We start from the raw sequence: 20,437 nt of genomic DNA, 5'->3' as shown, positions 1-20,437 counted from the left end.
ACAAAAAGTAAAAAAAATAAAATAAAAAAAGCTATTGAGGCCCAGAGGTAATAAAGGCACGCACACACATGCACACCGCCTGATTACAATAATAAATGATCAAATTTATTTCAGTATTTATTTGGTCATTACATAACAGTACTGTAAAATGCTTGCATTTAAATGTTTCTGGCTGCAAATAAGTGTTCACTGCAAAACAAAAAAAATTAAAAAAAAATTACAATTTGCATCCTTATTATGTGTTAAATCATCTATTCATAAACCGCCATTGTGCCAGCTGATAGTTGTTTTACTGTTCCTACAATTATCGTCACAATGTTAGCGAGATGTAGTAGGACAGACAGAGGAAAGCTCAAAAACTGTGCAGCGTGGTGTCCGACTCCTCTGGAGTTTTACAACCTGTGCCTCTGAAAGCTCACGTCTACTTACAGGGAGGAGTAGGAGGAGGAATAGTTCTGGACAAGGCATAGACAAGAAAAAAATGGAGAAGTGTAAAGTAAAGAGATAATCTTAAAAAACAAAAAAACAAAACATGTTTGGATATATTTTTTATGACAGAAATATACAAGACAGATGACTAAATAAATGCAATTTCATTTTTTTGTTGTTGTTAATAAACACTAGATACATTTATAAAGACCACCACTGATTATAATTTAACCATTTATATGTGTAAAAAAAAAAAAAAAAAAGACAAAGAAAAAAAGGAACAGCAACAAAACTCCAAACCCAGATTGTAGCTGTTTTTTTTCCCCTTCCTGCTAACTGTACACTTTTTTATGATTATCTAGACAACTCCCTAGCAAGCATTAGTCCTGTCACTGGTAAATTGAAAAAGGTAGACTACACTGCAACACCTTATTTACAGTATATTATTTATATATTTATATTTATATATTTATATATATATATATATATATTTATATATCACACTGGCTGAAATCATGACAAGATATATTCATGAACATCATTAGTGCAAGGCATGAGTAAGACAGACCTGTAAAAAGAGTTATTTACTAAAAGTACTCTGTATGTGTGTGTGCATGTGTGTGTAACAATTAGGGGGGTTGTGTGTCGGTGGGACAGAGTGTGTGCTTGACAAAGGTGTGGATGATGTGTAACAGACTGTGTGTATGTTCATGTACAGTGATGTTTAGGTCTTACAGGGAATAGGGGAAGGTGGGGAGGGAGACGACAAGTCAGTGGCGTGTGTGTGTTTAATTGTGGAAATGTGTGTTAAAAAAAAAAAGCCAAAAACAACAAAACACACGGATAAATGCGTGTGAATAAGTCGAAGGATGTAATCTGTCACCAGACAGCAAACCCGGGCCGGGCTTTGTACAGAATGACACACCGCCGTGTCTAAAGCACTTTCTAATCAAGAGAAGATGTCAAACATTTATGATTCCGATATTAATTAAGAAGCAACTTTACATATTGCAACTCCCCACTCACTGCTATCACCTTCGATTTACCCCCAGTGCAAACCCAGCAGTCGAGCAACATTGACACAATGGAAAAAGTAACCGCACAAGAATAAATCGTTGAAAAACAGAAACCCAAGAGACCGCAGTATGACAACAAAAGGGTGGTCTACACAAGGTTTATGGACGGACACATCATGAAGTGGGCAGTTGGTGACACTGACGTGTACCGTAGAGGCCTCTGCGCTGTGTTTATAGACACAAGGGGATTTGCTGCGCAGCACTGGTCCTTGCAGACAACTCACAGAGTAAATACTGTGAAACATTGCACAATGCCACGAAGGACAGCTAGGAGCAGGCACGGGCCCAGAATGGAGACAAGGTGGTGTGAGAAGCTATGCACTAGTGCTACGTTGGGTTTAATGGAGGGAGTGGGGTTATAAGGACCAACTATTCTCCCCCCCCTCCCAGCTACGAGATAAAGGGCCCTAGAAACAACAAGAGAGACAGAATCTACAATTTCTCTCTGCCCCCTCCACCTTTCCTCTTTCTGAGATTAACAAGAACACACTCCTCCAACCAACTTTTTCTGCTCTACTGCAGATTGAATGTGTAACTCTTTAACTTTTAGGCCGCCTAAATATGCTAGCATGTGCATCCACAAGTTTGACAAAATTACAGTAAACAATAATCAACAAAGTTATAAAAAAATTGAACAAAAACAGAAGACTGGTATTAGAAATGCAACATTAAAGACTTAAGCTATCCCAGAAAAGAGAAGTGATCACTTCCTCCAGATGAAACTCATGTCTACACGGTGTAAAGATGATGACAACGCAAGGAAGGGTGCTCTAATGTTTCTAATACCTGCGATCACTGATCTATCAATAATACGATAGATGTAACAAGCTCGATGGCAGAAAGTAAGACAAAGTGGTTAGGAGGCTTCCCCGGGTAGCAGCAGAACCATAATGGAGGAAAAGAGGCAGAACCGCAAAGAAAGATCAGTGTGATGGCAATGAATTTGTTAAAAGTGGACGAGTGGGGTGGCGAGTGCAGGGCATATTTTCTTGTTTCAGAGAGTAGGTGACACATTGCATTAGTAACTGCAGTGGCATTTGGGGCATTGACCACATTAGTTACTGCCATACAGGTTGGTAGGGAGGAGGGTGTTCTTCATGTTAGTTACTGCAGCATGGAGCCTTGGCTGGCTGGGCAGCTTCTGTCAGGTCCACTCCCCGGCTGCGCCCAGTGTTTGCTCCTGCAGTCTGAGGCTCATTTTTTGGCAATCTCTTTGCTGGAAGAAATCAAAACAAACAAACAAACAAACAAACAAACAAATAAATAATACAACGATTTTCAGAAAAGAGAAGCTACAAATGATAAAAAAAAAAATCATTAACAAACACATCAATCATGCTAGTTTGACCTTGTCCTCCAGTTAATTTTTAACTTGCATTTTAAGCAGGAACTGAAACCTCTTAGGAATTTGTGATTGTCCAAGCCTAACAGCAGCTTTGTAAACCTTGTGTACTTTTCAGCAGAAGAAAACTGGAGCTACAGTAGAAAGCCCAGGGTAGCAGAGAACATGCAAACTCCACACAGAAGGAGCCCTAAACTGGGCTTCAAGCCATCACCTTCTTGCTATGAGGGAACAGTTCTAACTCCGAATAATAGAAATATGCAGAAAAACAAATATCTACAAATTGAGTCCTAAAAGTTACCCACCAATGGCCATAAATATCTCATTCACATTCATAGACGTCTTGGCCGATGTCTCCATGAAAAGTAAGCTGTTGTCATCTGCGTATGATTGGGCGTCCTGTTGACACAGTGTAAACAAACGAATTTTTAATACATCCTCCAACACGCATTTCTTCAGGCATAAGAGAAACACAATTAGGGGATAATTAAAAACGGAAGTCATGGCTCTAGAATACAGCGTCTGCTAGGAACGTGATCACCCATCCACCTATTTTCCTCCCCTCATCCAACTCAGTTTTGCGGTGGGATTGGAGACGGGTTGCCAACCTGTCGCAGGGCTAACAGAGAGGTACAGACAGCCATTCACACCATAGTCACACCTATGAGAGATTTAGAATCACCAATTAAATAACTGTACTAACTACATGTGCTCGGACTGTGGGAGGAAGCTGGAGTACACGGAGATAAACCACGCAGACACAGGGAGAACATGCAAACTCCACACATAAAGGTCACAGAAAAATTAGATTAAAAAATAATAATAATAATTGTAAAATCATGAAAGCCTAAGACACAGTCTAAGGTTTGTCTAGACTGACCTGGAAGTCCACAGCTCTTTTGTTAGCCAGGTCAGCTTTGTTTCCTGACAGAGCGATGACTATATTAGGGCTAGCTTGTCGTTGTAGCTCCTTCACCCAGTTCTTGGCCCGTGCAAAGGACTCCTGAAATAAAAATGAAGACACGGTACCACTTGTCAACATCTAATGCTACTTTCATGTTTTAACTTGCTCTACAAGTGCTCTGGAAGGCCTGGGTCTTAGTCGAGGATGAACGTGCCTCGTTTGTGATGTCGTAGACCACAATGGCAGCTTGTGCTCCTCTGTAATACATTGGTGCCAAACTGTGGTAACGCTCCTGGCCTGCAGTGTCCCAGATTTCAAATTTCACTGTTGTATCATCAAGACACACTGTTTGGGTTAGGAAGGCCGCTGTGGAGATAGGAAGAGACGAGTCATTTTTGCGTGATCATTAACGACACCAAAACTATATCTTTACGAGGTCATATAAACAGCTGATAAATGTGTCAACACAAAAGCATCAGTATTCTGAATGGGGACTTCTCAGGAAAACAAACTAACAAAACAAACAACAACAACAAAAAAAAACAACAGAACTGCCAGGTTGTCAGAAACATCCTGATTTGATGACATGACCTTACCTCCTATTGTGCTTTCCTGGAATTCATGGAACTGGCCCTTGACAAAGCGAAGCACTAAGCTGGACTTCCCCACAGCCGATTCACCCAACAGCACCAGCTTAAACTGACAGATCTTATTCCCTGCATTTGGTCCATTGGGTCTCGTAGCTCCTCCTCGATTGGCCATGACCTAGTCAGATCCCAGGTGTCCTGTGTGCCGAACCTCACTGTCGGGACTTCTGCTGCAGGAAGCACGAGAACAAACATGTTCACAGAGTAAAAACAGATATTAAACTCTAAGAGATTTGTAATTTCTTTTCCCTTCAAATGCAGTTTAACAAGTCATAACAGGAACGGAACAGTTATTTTTGTATAGATTACAGTCTGACATTTAAGACAAATGAGCATTACTCATATATTCAAATCATGCAACAAATTTATAAATATAAGATCAGCTTCCTCTGAAAATCATTATAAAATTACAAATCTTATGAAAACTAGAATCCGACTAATGAATAGGATACTAGAAAAAAGTAACTAAATTAGGCAATCTTTTGACATTTTGACTGGGACATAAAGGTCAATGAAAGTTCCTCAGAGCAGACTACAGACTACATCTCTTACTCATACTTGCACACATCAAAGTCAAGCATGCACCCACTGGTATCACTTCAATTTGTTGTGAATTAAGAAGGTTTTCACACACAGAGTGTTTCAAAGAAACAGGTGGTTTTCACACTGCAGTTTAGGCAACATGAAGAAATTTATGTGATCAATAAATTCAAATATAATTCATATACAGTGCATTGAAAATGATAGCCTGTATCAATTAGCTATCTTTTTTATCTGCAAATTATGGCTGTAAATGCAATTTTAGAACGCTAATAACTGAATTATTCTGTGAACATTTCAAGTCAGTAAAAATAACATGCGAGCATTTCAAACACACAAAGGCCTGTTCTGAATGCATGTGCAATTTTTGACAGGGGATGCAGAAATTTCAGACACTTCTTCATGAATGTAACTTACAGTAACACCAGGAAAAGGAAGCCTTGTCATGAACTACAACAGTGATTCATGGCAAACTCGAAAGAGAGCCGGGGAAAGACCCACCCACATTACACAAGTGTGGTACAACTGCGAGAACCATTGCATGCATGCATACCATGCGTGCATGTAGTGCTTACTAACTTATTTGGGAATGAACAGCTCAGAATTTCTAAAAAACACAGACGGCTGTTGTAAGGAGATAATCACGGCTTATGTCTGGCCTCACAGGGTGAATTTAGTGGAATCTTGTGCCTGACCAAAAACTGGCCTTTCGCCTCGCATCAAACTCACATATATGGTGCAGTGCAATAAAGCACAAAGCAACCTTTGTTAACCACACAAGTCACACTCTGTTGAGGAGAGGCATTAATCTGTGGTGGCTGTAGCCTCAATGGCAGTTTATGAAGATGTTGTACTGAATTATAGTATACTGTAAGGTAGCAGTACGTAATAGCATACGACACATTTGAGTGTCTGTGGCTGTGGCTTGAAAGGTTGATGGATAGATTCCCCGGCTACTCTAGACTGCATGCTGAAGTATCCTTGGGGAAAGCACTGAACCCTGAGTCGCCTGCAATCCATGCATTGTGAGCTAGAGTGCATGCAAATGATAGAAAAGGCGCTATGGTAAAGAAAAAAAAGCACTTGTATGCATTTATGTGTGATGGGATGAACGAGTAGCTGTGACTGCTCCAAGAAGAAAAGTGCTACTTAATTATATAAGTTAAGAGTTAACATGTGCTTATAATCTGCAAGATAACTAAGAGGATACAGCTATGAATGTACTCTGAACAAAATTGCAAAAATAGGCAAGTCAGTCTATAAAGTAACTGTGCCAGGACTGCTTAAATGCAAATGCAACAGAGCAAATAAAAAAAAATGTTTGCCATTACAAATGTGCGATTCACTTTTTATCTCCATATTTTTGCCTCCAAATCACTGTCATCATCACCCTAACTTCTTCTTTCAGTGTCCCCTTCTTTCCTAAAAACTACAGTCGACTGGGACTTTGTGGTTATTGCCCCTAAGCGCATGGGGACTGGTTCAACAACTGATGATTTTAGATCAGCTCTAATGACATACCTGTTTTAGCTGCTTTTAGTTTAGCCTCAGGTCCGTCAGTGTTTGGTCAAACACACTGTAAATGTTTTGTACTACTGTTTTACTTGACTGTTTAGCATTGGTAGAATGCAGCTGTTTTCTGATTTCTTTTCTTAAATATTATATTTTATTATGTTCCCTGTTTATGTAAGCTCCATGTTTGTAATTGGGTTCTTGAGACGTGGATTACAAAATGAGTGTGCCTGTACTGCACTTATGGTCAACTCCAGTCATTTCAAAATGAGCTCTATAAATAGCATTTACTTTTTTCACACACACTATAAACCTGTGCGTCACTAGCCCACATCTGTGGCAAACCGTTCTTACTTGTGTCGCAACACTAAAGGCTGAAGGCATTCATATAACAGAGTTTATTAAGGTAAAGATAACAGCCACCAGATTTCTGGGTCTATTTCAAATAAAGAGCTTTGGGGAAACGAGTCAATAAATTGACCGGCGAGGTCATGCCAAAACATTTCAACCTTATCTCAATCGACTTATCCTTGAGACGAAGTCTTGAAGACGCGCAGCAAGAAAACAAACAAGCTCCAGGAACTGGAATGAGAACAGTGACTGTATTTACCCACACTCATGACACGATTTGTCAACAAACGCTGCGCATTACATGACTACGACGTGCATATTTGGCTTGAACCCTCGATACTTAGTTGACTATAAACACACTCGCTCTATGTTAGCAGTGGCTATCGGTCTGTTTTGATGTTAGAGGGGGCCGCCATTTTCCCCAAAGTGTTTTTGTTCTCTAGCTTGTTAGCGTTTATGCTGTTAGCAAAGCTTAGCATTCCTAGCTGTCTGGTGTCATTAGTCTCCCGACTGCTGTAAGGACATAAAAACAACACGACAGCTATCTGCATAAAACTAACGCCATTGTTTTTTTCTTTCGAATTGAAACCCTGATTGCCGGTGCTGTTTAGCTAATGTTGATTCAAGGGGAATAGCTGAGCCCCTCAATTAACAAACACTAACGTTAGCTTGCTGTCACTGTTAGCATTACACCCACTGAACCCAGTCCACCTATTAGCTAAGTCACTGTAAGCCTGCCATGCTACCTGCTATACAAGACATTATAAGCTTTTTGCTATTGGTATACAAGAGAACAAGCGGACTCGACAGGACAAAGGCCCGCATTTCTGCATCCCCCATGCCACCAAACACCATCGACATTAGCTGCACTTAGCTAGCGACATAGCTAGCTAACGAAGTCACCGATGACAACTAAACAAACGGCGGCGTCATGTCACCGAGCCAGCTGCAAACCACAACTCGTAGATTCGTGACAAGTACGTTACCCGAGAGCCAGGCGATGTACAACTTTAAATAGCACCGCTGCAGTTCGCACACAGAACCCGGGACACTGTGATGAGCTGGTGTCAGGGGAGGGGGGGACCGAGAAAACAATTTCAACAATCCTGTCACGTCTCCTCCTTTCTTTCTTCTCGCAACTTCCCCTTAGAACCAAAACACAAACAAGCTCTTCCGCTCCCCGTGCCACGTCACACGACACGCCCGCTAACAGGCAAAATTTGATTGACTGTATATTATGATCAGCTCTCGATATCTGTTTTTAATGAGATACAAATAAAATCAGACATTAATAATAATAAAAATTACAAATAATATTTTCATGCGTATTGGATCATACTGGATAATTTAACAAAAGGAAATCAGACACAGCTGATATTTAGATAGACAGACTCGGTACAATATAGATACCTTTTTCTATGGGTTAAAGATGACCTTGTCACGAGGACAAAGGCATTTAAATAGTCACATACATTTTTTCCCCTTTAAATTGAAATTAATATTTACAGACAAGTATTGTTATACCCTTTTGAAAAGAAGCATGCAATCTATTTTAAACCCACTGGATCTTCTTGGCGTTTCTTCTTCTTTCATCTGCTCCCTTTAGTAGATCATCTGCCTCCATTTCACCCTACTTCTAGCATCCTCCTCTGTCACAAAGGCCCTCTGTATTCACTCCTTCACTGCATCCACAAATGTCCTTTCAGGTCTTCCTCTTCTCCTCCCTCCCGGTAGGTCCACATACCTTGTTCAGTATAACCACAAACCCTCATATTCAAAATATTTGTTTTCTTTCTGTCTCAGAGGGTTATTGTTATTCCCCAGGTTGCAAACCAGTGGTAAAGATCTAAAAACAAGATACGAAGAAAGAGGAAACACTTTTTCCTGTCCACTCTTAGATGAAGATGAGATTAAATGAACACGACGTGTCTAGAAAATATATTTATTTAAAATATATTTAATAAAATGTATTAAAATAAAGAACGTAGTCCCGAGACAGCCTGGAAATGTAGTACACAACATACCGAGAGGTGGCGGTATAGAGACAATCTCGGAGTTTATCTTTGGCGAAGAAGAAGAAGCCCCACCCTCTCTTCCGGATAAGGCCATATCAGCACGTTTTATTTATCGTTCACTGTATTTGTGTGCTTTTATCTTGTGCTAATGATGAGCTACATTTTATAACAAGTCATTAATAACACATATGGTAGTCAGGTTCATGTACCTCGTAAGCACTGTTAGTGGTTGACCTTAACAGCAGCATCCAGTCATGGAGGAGGTGGAGACACCAGAGGAGCTCCTGGCAAAGCAGCACCGCAAGGAGAAGAAAGATCTGCAGGGTAGCTACTTTTAACAGTGCTCTTTTGTTTGGTGGGCTAACATCTCAGCCTTTGCTGGTAGCTGGTTAGCGTGCCCGTGTGTTGTTTATGTGTCGGAGTGTTTAGTCTTACTTTAGCCGCTATTAAGTGACCATCAAGTAAATAAATAATGGTCACCGCAGACGTTTCTGTGGTTACTATTGTGAGGCAACTGCCAGCCTTATCGCGTGGTTTGTTTTGCTTTTAGAGTAATAAACCTCTAATACACAGATCACTGTTGGGAGAAACGTTTAAGGATTTGATGACTTTAGCCCAGGGGGTGTCCAACATAAGGCACGAGGGCCGGATTCGGTCTGACAAACACACCAATCCGGCCCCACCGGCTTTGGAAAATGTGATTTGTATTTTAATAAGCTTTATAGTTTTTCCGAATGAAAAAGATCTTCACCATGGCATTTCATACTACATCCAAGTAATTAGGTAATAGATAAGTAATTAAACAACAGAAAAGAAATAAAAATAGAATTTTGTCAATTAACAAAGCTTTCTGTTTTAAAGGAAAAGTCTTGCAAGTTAGCCACCAGAAATGCTTCTGTAATTTTACACCTTTGTTTCCTACGGTTTAAACCCAAAGAGTCATTTTGAAAGATTTATTTCATTTGCTACTGCAGTATTTCTTTATCATGTAGAAAAACTGAGATATTTTTTGAAATTGCACTTCTTTGTCTTATTTTTAGATGTCTCAAGGATTCAATTTGTGGTTTAACTGCTTTACACTGGCTGAAAGAAGGTGTTTCACTGGTCTGGCTCACTTACTATGAAAGTTGGCTGTATGTAGCTCATGATGTAAAATGAGTTGCTGCTTTAGCTGACCACTGATATCAAAACATTTCTTTCACATGCCACATGTTGCAAAATAATTAATAATGTCTGATAATGTAAAATCAGCTGTTTGTGCAGTTGGTGTAGACAGGTGCAGAAACATTTTAATCTTTTTTTTTAGGTGCATTAGTGCTATCTATGACAGTGTATCCTTCACTATGTTGGCAGTTTTGTGCATGTATAACTTTTCTAACCAGTATGCAGCATCATCTGTATTGTTGTGTTGTACTGTTTTGTTTGATGGTCTGCTTTGTGTCATTTTCAGCTAAAGTCCAGGGCATGAAAAATGCAGTCCCCAAAAATGACAAGAAGAGGAGGAAACAGCTGACAGAAGAGATCTCCAAACTTGAGGCTGACCTGAGTCAGAAACATGAGGAGGAATTCAGGCAGCTCAAAGCAACAGCTGACACAAAGGTGACTTATTATGTTTACATGGTCGACAAATCGGGTAGAGTTTGATTAGTAATTAATGTAGAAGCACTCTTTCATAATGGGGTAACAAGTGTAAGATGGAAAGGGAAAGAACACAGCTGTTAAAAGGTTTTTGTATGTGTTCAGTATACATTCAGTATGTAAATGATTCTAGTCTTTGTGCTGTATCAGCTGCAGTTTACAATAGGGCTGGGTATCGTCACTGATTTCTAGGTCAGTGACGATATTGATTCGATCCACGATTCGATTCAATTCGATTTAAATCTGGGAAGTTTTGCCTCAGACAGTTAGAAATATTATAATTCAGATCAGTACATTTACATATTTTTTACATATTTTTGTATCTATATAAAGGAAGCTGACACACGCAAGACTTTATCAAAGGTGTAAACATCACAGCAGATGCCTTTGTGTCAAAGTAGCTGAAGATAAAACACAGAAAAACATGAAGGTGGTTTTGCTGGCCTGGGATTTTATAAAAATATTCTGCAGTACATCAAAAACGAAAGAAAACCATTAATCAACATATGACAGCGGTTTTATTAGAGACACGGCTAAACGTTTTGCATTTTGCACAATTTAAAAAAGTTTACATTTGTTCAGAAGTCTGTTGAACAGCAGAAATGAGGCTTTCTTTTCGGAAGTAAGTAAAAGGAAAAAAAACAGCGGCCAACAGCGCTGTAAACAACGGTAGACTTGTGCGTAACAAGCAAGCGAATAATGCAGAAAACAGATTTTTAGATGGGAAACTGTTCTTGAAGTATACAGAGAGAGTGAGAGTTGTGCATGAAGTGTGATTTTTATCGTGGTGGAAGCAAAACAGCAAAAGTCAGAGGGAATTCATGACGATGTTTATGTGGAGCTTAGTTTGGATCTTCTTTTGCTGCTGGTTCGGTCAATATTGTTTGGAGAGAGATAAAACTAACAGCTTTAGAATCAGCCCAAAAAGGGCGTAAACACAAAGCGTGGACCCGCCGAAACATCGGAATCAGCGAGCTGTCGGCTTTCAGCCCCGACCATGTCCGTGCCGTCGGGTGAGAAAGGCGACATCTCACTGATTCTGATCTGCGGGTCCGCGCTTTGTTTTTACGTCTTTGTGCAGAATCCATGTTCCTGCTCTCATTTACTGTTTTAAATGTTTGGTGGTTGTTGAAATTTTGTGAGGTTTAACCTGAGATTCTGGCGTTTCTGGGAAAAAAAATTAATATAAAAAAATTGATTCAGGATTTTAATGAATCGATATCACGTTATCCAAGCCAGAATCGATTTTAATCGATAAATCGATTATCAAAACCCAACCCTAGTTTACGACATAACCATTTCTCTCTTTACTCAATATTAGAAGGTGGAAGAGGTCATAAATGGAGTGGAGACTGTAAAGGTGGAAGATGGAGAACAAGAGGAGGCGAAACAGCCGCGAGTAACCAAAGCCCAGAAGAGAAGGGTGAGGTGCAACTTTAAAGACTTGTGTGTTGTCGAACCTTTATGCATTTACATTTTAGGTTTTCCTGAAGAAGAACACTTAGAACTCATAGTCAATCGTCCTTGTTTACCACAGTTCACATTCATGATGTCTCTGCTTTAGAGAGGTCTCTGATGATCAGTTCTGCCTGCTAGATATAAGTTGGAGTCTAATAAATCACCCGTATTTACCTGCTTTTGACCTTTAAATGATTTCGTATAGGACAAAAGGGCTGCACAGGAGAAGGAGAGGGAGATCAGGATAGCAGAGGCTGAGGTGCAGAACCTGCAGGGTGTGAGACATCAGGAGGGTTTAAAGCTGGTCCAAAAACTCGCCCAGCAAAAGCTTCAGATCAAGGAGATCTCCTCTGATGGCCACTGCATGTACCGTGCTATTGAAGATCAGCTGACACGGCGATCAAAGGTACATGTTGTTATAGAGGCATCTTCCGCAGCATGTCTTTTGTCCTGTCGTCCTTCTCTCACCCAACTGGTCATGGCAGATGGTCGCCCTTCCTGAGCCCTGGCCCTCTAAAGCCTGGAGGTTTCTTCCTGTTAAAATGGAATTTTTCCTTCCCACTGTCGCCAAAGTGCTTGCTCATAGGGAGTCATATGATTGTTGGGTTCTTCTCTGTATGCGTTATTGTAGGGTCCACCTTACAATATCAATTGTCTTGAGGCGACTGTTGTTGTGATTTGGTGCTGTATAAACAAAATTGAATTGAATAATAACTGTAGCTGTAGTTTATATACTGAGTCAGGAATTACATAAGAAATTGAGCATTGCTGACAATCTTTGACACCTTCCGTGTTTGGAGTCTGTACAGCTTGTCATACAGAAAATGACTCAATGAGAAACTGTCAAGTTTAGACACACAGAACACATTTTCTACTGCATTCTGTTCTGTTTTAGCTCCAATTACCCACAAGTGTGAAGGAACTGCGATCCCGCACTGCCGAGCACATGAGAGGCCATCCTGACGACTTCCTGCCTTTCCTCACCAACCCAAGCACAGGTGACATGTACACAACAGGTGAGACCATCTGTGTTTTTGGTAATGAAAGTAAAACTTTCACTGCTATATTTGTTAATATTCAATTGACATGTTTGTCTTTTGCTTCCAGATGAGTTTGAGAAATACTGCAGTGATGTGGAGCACACATCAGCTTGGGGTGGACAACTGGAAGTGAGTTCCTCCTTAACTGTCATATACTGTACTATACACAGTGAAGTGTTTTGTTGTACTTTTCAATTCATTTTAATAATGGATTTTTTTTAATTTTTCAAATTTTGCAGCTTCGAGCTTTGACGCAAGTTCTTCATTTGCCGATCGAGGTGATCCAGGCGGACTCTCCTACCATAAAAATTGGGGAGGAATATGACGGCGAACCCATCACACTTGTGTAAGAATGTTTCCAAATATGTTTTTTGCTCAGAGTACAACACTGTCAGTAAAAATGTGCAAATGAATGTAGTTGTAGTAAACATTTAAACATTTTAAATTTGCAATCACAAATTTACAAACACATTTTTCACTACTGCCAGTCTAAATCCAATCTGACTGTTTGGATTTTCGTGTAACTGCATGTCAAAGCTAGGAAACTGATATACTGCGTTATTTTTTCCTCCTATACAATAACCTTTTCTCTGTCTCTTTGCTTGTAGCTATATGCGGCATGCTTATGGTCTAGGAGAGCACTACAATTCTGTGGAACAGCTAAAGGACCCAGTCAATGCTGAGGACAGCTGAGAGAGAGTTAACATAAGGCTGTTGGCGTAATGCAGAGAGTGTTCAAACTTCTAACACAAAGCACCCTAAAATATGACATATTTGAAGGGAGACCCCTGGTCAAGCGAGACATTGCTGAGCTCAACAGAGAATGCTTCTGTTTTCACATCGGTTAAATGTCTGTGTTGAAGTCAGATACGGAGAGTGAAACCTAAATGAATACATAACTTCTAATGTATAAACGATAACATTGTGTTAATCATGATAATGATAATAAAAAAACACAATTGAACAGAATGTGTGAAAAGATTTTACATGGGTCACCCCTGGCTAATCCTAATGATTACAGGGTTACCTTTTAGCTCATTTTCAGAGGCATCGCTGAATCTTTTTTTTTTTAAAGAAAAAAAATACAGTTCCACTCATGCAGTTGAGGATTCAGGAGCTGCTTATCATGTGTGACTACCAACCAAATGTGGACAACGAGTGGTTGTTTTCAGTGTTGTTTGGCTGAAATGAGCTGTTAAACGTGTAAATGATACCAAGTTACATAAATGCATACAATACCATGAGTGTGTGTGTGTGTCACAGCTTTATTCTGAATGTTTCTAATGAGCATCCTTGTATTCCTCATAGGCACCACAATTTATATACCATGCATTAAAAATGAAAAACCCTCACTGTCATGGTAAAACTGGCCATTATAATCAATCCACCCATATTTAACAGTTTAATATCCAGCTGTGTCCACCAGAGGTCGCAGCTGCTCCGGATCAGATCTTTGACTTGTCAAAGAGCGTGCTGTTGCCACGGTAACTCCACAGAACGTTACGATAGGCGTAAAGAAATGGCTAAAAGGGAATCGGCGGCTAGAAAGTGGGTGATAAGGGTTTTATATGCCGGAGCAGCCTCTTTAAATTTAAGCTCGACGCACATAAAGGAAGTTCCCAAGTGCGTTTCCAGACTCACAAACCTGTCAGTCCTCCTGTTAAACAACAACTCCATCACAGGCCTTCCCACTGAGCTGCTCTCCTTACATCAAGTGAGTCTTCTCGCTTCGTTTGTTTGCTCGCAGCTTATCTATTTGCTGGAAAATTGCCAAGGTGCCACTTGAAATGTTTTACACATCACGCAGATTTGTGATTAAATACTTTTCCTCCTGCAACGCCCGAAAGCTGGCTGAGCTGAATTTAGGAAATAATGCCTTGAAGGAGTTTCCCGCTGTTCTGGGCCATCTGGAGTCCTTGAAAAAGCGGTACCTGTTCAGAAACCAAATTACTGTAGTGCCACCTGATGTGATAGGTAGGCTCTTACTGGTTTTGTATGATTAATACAAAGCTCCAGTCATCTGTGTGTGTGTGTGTGTGTGTGTGTGTGTGTGTGTGTGTGTGTGTGTGTGTGTGTGTGTGTGTGTCTGTGCAATATTCATGTTTTACAGGTGGCTTCAAGAACCTTGTCCTCAATCTGAACCACAACCAGATTCACAGACTTCCGCCAGGGATTAAAAGGTGCGTTATGACTCCCTATATCTGCAATTATAGGTTCTGAAGTCAACAAATCATTTAATGACAGTTTAATTCTGATACACGTGTGCACACATTGTGAAAATGCTGCATGTAAACCCCCCCTCCTCTCAAATTCAAGTCTGACTATGCTTGAACACCTCAGCGTGCTGGACAATAAGCTGGAGGAAGTTCCTGCAAAGCTTGGTCATCTCACTCGCTTGTCTGAGATAAACCTAAACTTCAACAAGCTGTCCTGGCTTCCTCGGCAGCTGTACCAGTGCAAAGAGCTGACAAAGCTGTTTTTGCAGCCAGAAACTACTTGACCAGCCTACCAGAGGAGGGTTCTCATAAAATCCCACACCAGTTACCTGTTGAGTTTTCCATGTTTTTTCTTTTCTTTTCTTTTCTTTTCTTTTCTTTTCTTTTCTTTTCTTTTCTTTTCTTTTCTTTTCTTTTCTTGTTTTAGTCAGCCAATCAAGAGTTTTAGGAAAATCAGTAATTTGATTGGCCACTCACACGATCTAAATTTCCCTGAAGTTAATTTTTGACTGAAAATAGTGTTCCTATACTGATAAGGTAGCTTTTAAGATATTTGTGTCAAGCTGTATCTCTGCTTCTACTTTTGTACTGTGAAATAACTTGGCCGTAACGGAACTGCACTGTGAAGGGAACAGGTTTGTGCAGTGTGAGCTCATGACTTCGGTGCAGTATGCTGAAGTACTTATATTAAAGGTAAATGTCAGTCTTTTAAAAAAAATAGATATTTTGCTCCTTTAATGCTGGCTTTGTTTCCATATCACTGTTTCCTTTTGTACCAGTAGGAAGTGGTTGTTAGGTTTGTATTGCGGGAGGACAGAAACAGGTTCTCTCTAATCCATGTGATGCTTCCCCACTATCCAAATCTAAAGACGTCTGCTGGATACCGCCAGTTCTTGTGCGGTCTGCTGCAGCCCCTTCCTCACCACCTGGTTGCATTGTGTGCATTATGTAAATCTAAAGAAGGTGAATCCATTGTTTTTTCCCCTATTCTAGCCCTCAGAGGTCCCTCATAATAGCCCTCATAATTTCAACAACATAATTCTGTGACACCTGCTAAAGCAGATATACATTAGTATGCAATACGGCTGAAAAATGCTACATACATAATGACTGAAGTAGGTAAATGAGCTCTGTTGCCTTTGTGTTACAGGAGATGAAAATGAGGAGTATGCTCACTATTCTAGTGCGTGCCCTTCTCTGTTCATACAGGTGCTTTAACACAGAAGGACACGCCTACTTTGGTGTTGCTACAAGATAAATACAAGTTTATTTAAAGATACAGTCTTCTTTTTCATCTCATACATTTTGTTTCATCTCTTAAACTGAAGGCACAAAATGTTTCAATGAATATCAAAGTGATGTGTGTAGGTCTGGAAGCATACATGGATTCATTCCTCAGTGATTTTGTCCTTTAAATTTATTTGACATTTCACTCTGTAGCCACTAGATGGCAGCAAATGAACATTGATGGGACCCTCGTTTCAATGGGGCTCTAAAATGCAGGCTTTATGCCAGCTACAACGATGTAAAATCCTTGAAAACAGATAAAACAACACAATTTTTAAAAAAAAACAACTTTATTTACAAATACTTGAACATAAAACCTTTGTGAGAGAATACCTGTCACACCTGTTTTTCTCAGTAAAGAGATAATTCTGTGGAGTCCTTCACTGGGTTTAACCCGCGCAAAATCTATATGAAGACCCGTTTACATTTAGCAATGGAATATTTTATTTTTCTGTCTGTATCCACCTTGGCACATCCTTTTCCCATCAGCGCTGATCAAACTGCACAGCTATAGCTGCCCCATCTCTATCGGCTTCTACAGAAAGTGGCATCTGTTCCAACCTGCCAGACAAGAGAAAGATAGAGAGAGGGAGGGAGGGCTAGAGAGAACTTCATTTCTAGCAAATTAATTTCCCATCCACGCCTCCAGAGCTTACTAGCTCGTTCGCTAGCTGCTGCGGCCGCTGCTGCGTGTGTCTGCTGAGTCGGAGCCTCATGCATAATGCATCAGGTTTAATTGCAAACCCAGAAACTAATGACTTTGGACTGGTTAACAGCAGGGGAGCCATACATCTCGAGCAAACTGAATGAAAAATCAGCTCAGAGGAGAGAAAAAAAGGAGCCTAGCCCCTAATTGATGAATAATTGAAGCGGCGAGCTACAGGGCATAATTGTGACATTTTGTTTCAATCAATTTCCAAGTGGTGTGGGCGAAAGTGCACTTAAAGGAAAAAAGCAATGACAATGAATGAGAATGAAAGGGAGAGATGGAGAGCGCGGACGGTGATGGAAATGGACGTTGTGTCTTCAGTCATTGTTACGAAATTTGCTGGAGCAAAAAGGCAGGACTGGACCAAACGCTTTTATCTCTCTCCCGCTCTCTCTTTATAGGTTTATCTGTCAGACCCCTGCTTTGCTGTAGTTGGGTTGCTTTTAAAAAAATCTCAGCTAATGGATCCGTATTCTTGAGTCATTTTCACGTACCACATCCGTTTTAAAAAGAAAGAAAGAAATGTGAAGTTGCTCGAGTGGACATGCTTTTATTTCCTTTTTCAGTCAACCTAATTAGTTTATTGGGAGAGTACGAGGGCCAGGTCACAGAACTGAACACCACGCAAGTCAGTCTTGAACTATCGTGTAAGGCCACAACGCCTCCTGATTTTATTACTGCGCTGTGATCTCAGCTACACTTACATGCAAAATGATCACTCAGAGAGAAAGTTAGGTGCAGCACAAGGTCTTTTACCTTTTCTCTCCCACAGCGCACTGCTGCTCTCTGTCGCTCTCTGAAGCCTTACTGGCCCGACCAGTGGGCGCAATAGAGAGAGGAAGAGTGCTGTTCCTCTTCCAGGAGACACTGCTACTACACTATGGAGCTAGTATTAGGTTAGGGCTACGAAACTAAAACTATTGACCAGCTTTATATCATTATTTACATCTTCACAATGGACAAAAATCTATGTATATATTTGAGTACTTTATAAGGCCACAACTGATAAATAGGTCATTGCAGCTGGCATCATACTAATGGGTGAAAGGGCAACAGTGTGTGCCTTCTTGCAGGCAGCAGATGTTGGGTCCTGCAGCAGTGCAGCAGCAGCCGCACTCGCTCAGTGGCCTCAGGACTTGTCTGTTAGTGGGTCTGGTGTCTGGTCTCTGGTGTCAAGCTTTATGCGTGTCTTTGCACGTACAAACACACACATACACACACACACACACACACACACACATCCCTTTAACGCACTACAGAGGAGCAGACACGCTCACTTCACTCGCTCTGCACCGATGGCACATCATCACAATATTTTTTCCCCACATAGCGTTGTTTTCATCATGTTGTTTCACAAAACGCATAGTCACACACACACCCCCACCCGTGTGCACATGCATTCCTTTTCCATATCACTGAGCTCTTCCTTATGATTGCCACATACAGAGTGTGCTGCATGTTTCTTAACATCACGCGCAGCATGATTGACGTGTATGGAAATGAGGAGGTTACATCCTCAAAGGAGATACCATACGGATGGGAGCAGCACACTGATGAGAGGCATCTACAAAAGGCGCTTGTAAATTCCTGACATGCCTAACATATGTTAATGAGCCATTCTCTCGCTCTGATATAATTACTGCGAGGGGATATTGCCTTTGGTGAAAATATCCGTCTCGCATGGCATGGCTACCTCATGGGGGTGAAAAAAAAAGTAAAGAATGATAAAGTAGCGGGGGCATAAATTCTCATTTACCATGCTTGGAGGTAAAGAGAGTGATGTTGGCAAATTCACTCAGGATGATATATTGGGGACAAGGCACCTTAGGTTCATTACATACTTCCTTTGTTAAAGCGCCTTCTGTAGTCTTGCATCGTTTGTTTGGAGGTATTTAGTCTGTCTTGTCATTTGGAGCATTTACTTTGGATGTTTGAGCTTACATTGTATCTTGGGGCCAGAAAGACAAGTGATATGTAAACTGAAATATAAGATTAGATACTAATTGTTTATTTGGTGTTAAAGCTCAATACATCACTACTATTATCCCTTCTGTATATGAATCCCCACCTTTTAGTATCTTAAATATATTATGCTTAAACTGGACATATTATGCTTTCGCTTAGTTTCTGTCATATTGTTACAATGGTGGATGCTCATATTAAACATAGCCAATAATAAGTGTTTGTACCAGTAATCAGACTCCTTTAAATGCTCAGTTTCAGATTTGTTTTTTCTTCTCTCGGCTCTCTCTGGCTTCAGAGTTTATATCCTTAATCTTATCTTCTCAGGGATAGAAGCCCCTCCCACCTGCCGTTGAAGCCTTCTGTTTGCTAGGGGCAGCCAATCAGAATAAAGTTGGTTTTAAATGGTGCTAAAGTGTGATGCTTTTTTAATTGAGGGGATGCATCTAGGTCCAATGGAATTTAAACAAGACTTTTAACTGTGAGTCATGCAAAGCTCCTTTGACAGTGTCCAACATTCAAAATGTGGAACTGGAAATGACCATAATAGCTCCCTTTAAAGCAAAGGATTTCCAGCTCACTCCAGAAACAAACACCACGATGTGATATGCCCCGTCATTCGGTCATTTTCAGAGATCCAGCAAAGCCAAGATTGTGGTCTTTGCCAGAATTATTTGACAATAGCTCACGTGGATTCCTCATCTTCTCTCCTTGGGGCAGCAGCACAGGGTCTATTGAAATGTGTAGCACTGATTGCTGAAGTAGGGGTCTTGTGAATGGAGAGAGGGGAACAACAGGCATTCGATAGCGAGCGGTGGACCGGTGTCATAGCCAGGGGTGTGCACCACTCCAATCACTAGATTCTATTGTTGTGCATTGCTGCCCATGACAGATCTTGGTATCGAGCCACTGGCAGAGTACCAGAGCATTGTCTGGTTGACAGCTGCCCCAACAATCCTGTTGTGTTACTAATGAGTACGGGCACTAGGGGGCAGTGTGATTCTCTGCTGGCTCTCGACCAGATGGGAGAGAGATGCACTGATGCACACAGCACACTGAGATATGCCTGACGAGTCTAAGAGATAGAGCAGTTAATAAAAGCAAGAACAATGAGCTGTTATTGGAATTCAAAGCTTTATTGGAATCTACGCATCAAATCAAAACATTCAAAGACATGTTTGACTTTTAAATCTTATCAGTGCGACCAAAGATTCCTTGGTGAAAAGGGAGAAAGTTTCATTGCATTCATTGTTGCATAGCAATAGGAAAAAAATGGCAAAGACACCAGATGTACAAGACAATAACTGTATA

At 40.6% G+C, this 20,437-nt stretch overlaps 3 protein-coding genes across 4 annotated transcripts; 2 read left to right on the top strand and 1 right to left on the bottom strand.

The window, feature by feature from the left end:
* Positions 1-83: 83 nt before the first annotated feature.
* LOC146549357 (ras-related protein Rab-5A) lies at positions 84-7,960 on the bottom strand. Of its 2 annotated transcripts, none has more exons than XM_085263140.1 (6): positions 7,788-7,960; positions 4,348-4,568; positions 3,966-4,117; positions 3,728-3,850; positions 3,153-3,246; positions 84-2,721 (listed from the first exon to the last, which is right to left on the bottom strand). In XM_085263140.1, the coding sequence occupies exons 2-6, from the start codon at positions 4,511-4,513 to the stop codon at positions 2,606-2,608; spliced, it is 651 nt and encodes a 216-aa protein (XP_085119266.1). In that variant the 5' UTR covers positions 4,514-4,568; positions 7,788-7,960; the 3' UTR covers positions 84-2,605. The 2 variants fall into 2 exon arrangements, with proteins under 2 accessions (XP_085119266.1, XP_085119268.1); XM_085263142.1 differs by having other exon boundaries at positions 4,348-4,565.
* Positions 7,961-8,877: 917 nt separating this feature from the next.
* otud6b (OTU deubiquitinase 6B) lies at positions 8,878-14,193 on the top strand. Its single transcript, XM_085262967.1, has 8 exons — positions 8,878-9,140; positions 10,267-10,415; positions 11,776-11,877; positions 12,118-12,318; positions 12,808-12,928; positions 13,020-13,081; positions 13,192-13,298; positions 13,561-14,193. Exons 1-8 carry the CDS (start codon positions 9,071-9,073, stop codon positions 13,643-13,645), a joined length of 897 nt encoding a protein of 298 aa, XP_085119093.1. The 5' UTR covers positions 8,878-9,070; the 3' UTR covers positions 13,646-14,193.
* A 268-nt stretch (positions 14,194-14,461) lies between these two features.
* Positions 14,462-16,868, top strand: lrrc69 (leucine rich repeat containing 69). The gene is given in 9 exon segments (XM_085262594.1): positions 14,462-14,666; positions 14,800-14,926; positions 15,063-15,132; positions 15,269-15,428; positions 15,431-15,509; positions 15,764-15,861; positions 15,951-16,040; positions 16,042-16,131; positions 16,319-16,868. Coding segments are annotated over 9 exon segments (1,017 nt in total). The 5' UTR covers positions 14,462-14,471; the 3' UTR covers positions 16,427-16,868.
* Positions 16,869-20,437: the final 3,569 nt, after the last annotated feature.

Source organism: Mchenga conophoros, linkage group LG22 (genome assembly GCF_057382185.1).
Source record: "Mchenga conophoros isolate Kocher_MC1m ecotype Shallow Benthic linkage group LG22, M_conophoros_male_GT1.1, whole genome shotgun sequence".
Taxonomy (NCBI): Eukaryota; Metazoa; Chordata; class Actinopteri; order Cichliformes; family Cichlidae; genus Mchenga; species Mchenga conophoros.
Note: the sequence above shows the minus strand (reverse complement) of the source record. Positions and strands in the feature narration are given on the sequence as shown.